Raw genomic sequence first — 5,526 nt, 5'->3', positions numbered from 1 at the left:
CTGTATCTATAGAATCGAGGGTTCCTTCTCTTTTGTGCAGGTTTCGACTTTTGACTGTTCAGACATTCTTAAGAATTTATGAGTCACCCCTATGACAACCAGAAAGAGCCTTTATTTCCACTCCGGAATCATTTTTTGGTTTCAGATGGCAACAAACTCACACCTCACAAATTTTATTTGTACAACATTCACTGGACCCTCTGAACGTACGTACCTGCGATGTAATCCCGACTAGTGATAATTCATACCCTATGGATATTCAATATGACGATATTTTTCCTAAGAATGCAAAATTACTTCCCCATCATAGGTTAGATGGTTTATTACAAGAGCACCTGCAGAGCATTAGAACACATGTCATTATTGCTACAGATGCTACCCGATTTCATACCCGTTTTTGTGGCTGAATTTCTGGCAGTGGTGCTCGCCTTACGCAAGTTGAACACGTCAATTACATCTGCGGTTATAATCACGGATTCTCTATCTCTCTGTGCTGCACTTGCTGCTGGTACTGACTCCCACGTAATAAAGGCGTTCCGTGCACTAGTACCCGCGCACTTGAGAAAAGTTGATTAGTTTGGGTGCCTCGACATAAAGGGTTGTTCCTCAACGAAACTGCCGATTCTTCAGCGAAGTCGTCGATCAGTGTACCAATTTTACCATACTTTCCATCATCCGCTTATGTGACGGCTGCTCGATTTCGCAGGCGTGCCATTATGGAAGTCTTTGCAGACACAGTACTGACAAACTCCACCGAATATCGGCATTTGTTATATCCCTGGCGGAGGTCATTTTATTAAACCCGTTAATTGGAAGAGTCCGTCACAAGGCTGCGCTGCCGAAACTTAATTTCTACGAACACAGGTCTGCTCGGGCACCGTCCCCACTGTGCGCATTCTGTGATGAGCTAGAAACGATAGATCATTTTTTTTATTTCGAGGCGTTTTACTGCAGCGCGAAAGAGACACATTTACGTGCTGTTGGAATGGATTTATCTGTGACTGTCATTTTGTCTTTAGGAGTCTCTGTTTTTGGGTTCTCCAGTGCGAAGGTATCACTGGCTGTGAGGAATTACCTTAATGAAACCAATTGGTTAACCAGCTAATCAGTATTATTATCATTGTGCCTACACACACACACACACACACACACACATATATATATATATATATATATATATATATATATATATATATATATATATATATATATATATGTTGAAATAAAGCGGTTAAGCCGACGCTTTATTACGCCAAAGGCAAGATGGCGCGACCAAGAAGACGCCGTGCCAATCACTGATGATGGTTATTTCCAGATGAGGAAGATGAAGTCCACTTAATGCCTACAATATACATATACATATATATGTATATATAAAAGTACGGTATTGATTTTTTCTATTATCTATTACTAATATATAAAAAAGGGAGCTTTTTCCTTCCATTTCATCGAGGAGCAAAATTTCCTATATCATTTGTAATATTTCTATTCTATTAAATCCTTATTTTAAAGTTCCATAACATTTCATAAAACCACTCAATTCTTGGCCAATCCCCCACAGTGGGTGTGAGCCACAGATATAGGTGAACAAGAACAAGAGCGGGTGCGGGCGCACGCTCCAGAAGAAGAAGCCCCGCCCCAAAGCCCAGGGTCGGCATCCAGCGCTCCGCTTCCTTGACCTCCGCGGCAACCCCGGCGTTATGTCGTCCGAGTCCTCGGAGGAGCTGGCCGTCATCCGGGCGGCGCGCATGGGCAGCGCAGCCGCACCACGCCGTTATCACCCCGCGCCGCCAGCCGTCGTCGACGACCCCATGATCGGCGGGCCGGTGATCGTCGGGCGCGAGAGGGGAGGCAGCTCGGGAGGCCACGCCACCACGGTGCTTTACTTTCTGACAGCGAGCGCCATCTTCGTGTCCGTCGTCTCGCTCCTGGTCGGCCTGATGCCGTGGCGCCTGTTCGGCCTGGGAGGTTCGAGGGACCTGTACGGAGGCCAGTCGCTGGCCGCTGACGACAGGGACGCCGACGGGAAGGCCCCCGCCGTCATCAGGCCCTACCGACACCCTGGACACGACGGCGACGGCGAGACGCGCGTGTGCGCCACGGTGGCCTGCGAGAAAGAAGGCAGCGCGCTGTTCCGCCAGCTCGAGTTTCACCAGGAGCCCTGCGACGACTTCTACGCGTACGTCTGCAAGCGCTGGGAGACGGCGCACAAGCTGCCCTACGGCGCGGCTCGTCTCTCCATCGACGACACGTTGCTGGACGAGTACGAGCTCATGCTGGCCGACATAATCCAGCGGGGCCGGCCGGGCTACGAGGCCGTCAAAGACATCTTCCTGCGCTGCGAGTACCCGCGCAAGGGCGACACTCACTGGCTTGACGTGCTGGCCAAGATGGGCCTTCGGCCGTTCCCGGTGGTGCTGAAGCCCGGCACCACGCTCGACCAGGTCGTCAAGGACCTGATGACTATCGGAATCCAGCCGCTGTTCAGCCTCTCGGTGGAGCGCAGCGTTGAGAACCCGGAGCAATCTTACCTTCTCATTGGACAACCGGCGCTTCTCATGGGGCCACTGCGACTCGGTCTGGACATTGAGTACTCCTACCTCGACGATGCCCTGTCTGGCTTCATCAGTGAGATATCAGAGCTGAACCACACTGCCCGCAGCAACGTGCTCAAGGTGGAGCGCTTTCTATCGGCGTCAATGGATCGGCACCAGATCGAAGGATCTGGTCTCAACGACGAGCTTGTCGACGTGACCGAACAGTTTCCGAAGCTCGCTAAACGAATCCGAACTATAGTCGCCGATGCCTTTGGCACAGACTTGTCGAAGAGGCCACTCAAGACCTACTCGCTGAAGTACCTGCACGCCTTGGAGTCCGGCGACTTGACCGCCAACATCGGAGAGTACTTAAACTACCTCGCCTTCCGCACGGCTGTCGAGATTGCCGCCGACAATGAGATCGACCTCGGCGACCTTATGGCCGTCTCCTACTCCCGGTACGCTGGCTACCCCGCTCCGAGACCCATCACGCGTCGCAGACTGTGCATCCGGATGATGAACCGATTCGAACCGACTCTCATTATGCACATGAGCATGGACACGACCGCTACGAGACTGGGAGGAAAGGCTTCTTTCAACTCGCTCCTCGATCTCCTGGAGACCGTACTCAACGAAACGCTGTACGCTCAGACGGAGTTCGATAAGGATTTCCGGGACAGCCTAGTCGAGTCCGTGGCAGCGATTAACTGGGAGCCGATCGTTCCGGATGCGGTAACATCGCACAACGAACTGTTCCGGCGCCTGGTGTCAATTTACGAGACCGCTTCCGGTAGCAAGAGGGTCATCGAGAGCTACATGGCACTGTCTACCATGTTCCGGTACCGAGACTTCGCCCAAAAGGATTTGGACAAGTGGGTAGGCTGGCGCGGTGGCATGCTGAGCACGTACGCCCACCTCGACGCCCCGTTCCTCAAGCTGGAAGTTCCTTTTCCGGTCTTCGACTTCCTTCGTGACCCGGACGCGTCGATGGAACGCTTCCAGATTCCGCGGGTCGGCGTCCGAGTCTTCTACGCACTCTACCACGGCATCTACCACCTGGCCTACAACTACGGTGCCGGAAAGAAGCCGACCCACTTCGTGGCAAAGTTGCACGCGCTCATGGACTGTCTGGGCAGGCAGTACGGCAAGCTGCGCTGGACCGAGTCCCGTCGACGCATCGGTCGCAACTCTTACTACTCCAACCTCCTGGACTTCTTGGCGTTGGAGCCGACGTACCAGGCCTTCTTGCGCTACGCCGACCGAGCCAGCCGGGATGAACGGCTGCCCAAGCTCGAGAATCTGACTCCCCGGCAGCTGTTCTTCGTCGAGTACGCGCGCAACTTCTGCGAGGTGAACAACGCCACTTTTCTTGACCGAGTGCTGGACGAGGGCGCGAAGGCTCCGGGCTGGTACAGGGTGAACGGGCCCCTGCGCAACTTCAGGCCGTTCGCCGATGCGTTCATGTGCAAGCCCAACTCGTTCATGAATCCGTTGCACCGGTGCGCTCTCAAGTAGAACTTTTCAAAACGGCTTTCTTCGTCTCCTGATTGAAAACGCGGTCGTTGGGCGGCAGTCGTCACTTGGCTCTTGGTTTCGATGCTGGAACTGCAGCGTTTTTGCTCTTGCTGGGTAAAATAAAGCAGAGACCTTGCCGGGCCGCCAGGGCAGTGATTAGCATGTTCTGTTTTCTTACTCTGCTGCCATACTTGAACGAGCTTTATTGAACACCCAGGGTAAATGCAAAACTGGTGACCTGCGCTTGTGATAACATAACCTGTACGCAAACTAAGATGTTCTGTTGCAGCTGTGTCCTTGTCGAATTTAAACAATGGATTAGTAACAAATGATTTGCGTAGTTCTACGGTATAGTGTTGCAATTCTTTGTAAGGCGATAAGAGCATTCATCGTAAAATACCTCACGACCAGATAATTTCGAAGCCTAGGCGAAGGCGTTTTACTTTCGTGACTGCGTGGTATGTATTTATCACTGGCCACCGAAGTGTCACCCTGATCTTTGTAACAAAAATACTTCCAGATTCCGTGGCATTACTGTCGAAATTAAAATGCGCAGTTTATAAGCAGGAGTATATAACGATATATTGTTATTTAGGCGTTAACTGTTTGCTGCTAAGTGCGACCGACCTTGAACTTGCTGGCCTTCGTGAGCGTTCTGCCCAAGAACGTTTACAGCCAAGCTGTTATAACTAGGCCAGTCGTAACTCCGCGTGCAGCAACCCTGCGAACGAAAAACCACTAGCGCTGGTGTGTGCTCAAGAAATTGGGCAAACTACACCGTACTCAGCACTCGTCCTCCAAACATGAAGGGAAGACACGAGCGCCAACCTCTAACGTACGTGTCACACAAATCGTGAAAACCCTTCTACTCACCACTGATCCACAGAAGTGTCGTGAAACCGAGGATGCGGCAAAAATACGTATATACAGCTCAAGTAGCTCCTCAAGATCGCGTGCACCAAACGCGAAATGCATGCGACAAGCCAGGCAAGACGACTCATGTCGCGGCGAAAATACGCGTGCTGGTCAAATGAAAAACTAGGGGAGCATACAATCAATTTAAAAAAAACTTGGAGGACGCTTGAGCTGCGCCGTCAAGAGTAGAGCGCGATAGCGAAATCGAACCCCATGCGCATCGCCTTCTCAACCAGTGTTGCGGAGTTGCCACTCCGGAATTAGAATGAGTCCGGAATCATTCCACATTTTCACGATCCCGGAATGGAATGGGGACAACGCTTGGATGAATGGAATGGGAATGGAATTAAGCGCCTTTTGCGCGGAATGGAATAGGAATGGAATTACGCCTTTTTCCTAAAATTGAGCACAGCTTGATCTTTATCTCACGAGCAGTTTAGTGCCTGACACACGTAAATAACCTTTGCGACAAGGAAGCCATTGCATATCTGCGCACAGGCGAATACAGAAAGTTATCCTCACCCCATCCGGGCTTGCGAGGCACGCTTGACAAGCGGGA

At 51.5% G+C, this 5,526-nt stretch overlaps 1 protein-coding gene across 1 annotated transcript; it reads left to right on the top strand.

Moving 5' to 3' along the window:
- The first annotated feature begins 1,700 nt into the window (after window positions 1-1,700).
- LOC119375406 (membrane metallo-endopeptidase-like 1) lies at window positions 1,701-4,052 on the top strand. The gene has a single exon (XM_037645587.1). It carries the CDS (start codon window positions 1,701-1,703, stop codon window positions 4,050-4,052), a length of 2,352 nt encoding a protein of 783 aa, XP_037501515.1.
- The last annotated feature ends 1,474 nt before the right edge of the window (window positions 4,053-5,526 follow it).

The sequence above is a fragment of the Rhipicephalus sanguineus genome, chromosome 11, assembly GCF_013339695.2.
Source record: "Rhipicephalus sanguineus isolate Rsan-2018 chromosome 11, BIME_Rsan_1.4, whole genome shotgun sequence".
Lineage (NCBI taxonomy): Eukaryota > Metazoa > Arthropoda > Arachnida > Ixodida > Ixodidae > Rhipicephalus > Rhipicephalus sanguineus.
Note: the sequence above shows the minus strand (reverse complement) of the source record. Positions and strands in the feature narration are given on the sequence as shown.

Excerpts from the sequence above, each read along its gene's own strand:
- LOC119375406 (XM_037645587.1), top strand. The coding sequence starts at position 1,701 with ATGTCGTCCGAGTCCTCGGAGGAGCTGGCCGTCATCCGGGCGGCGCGC.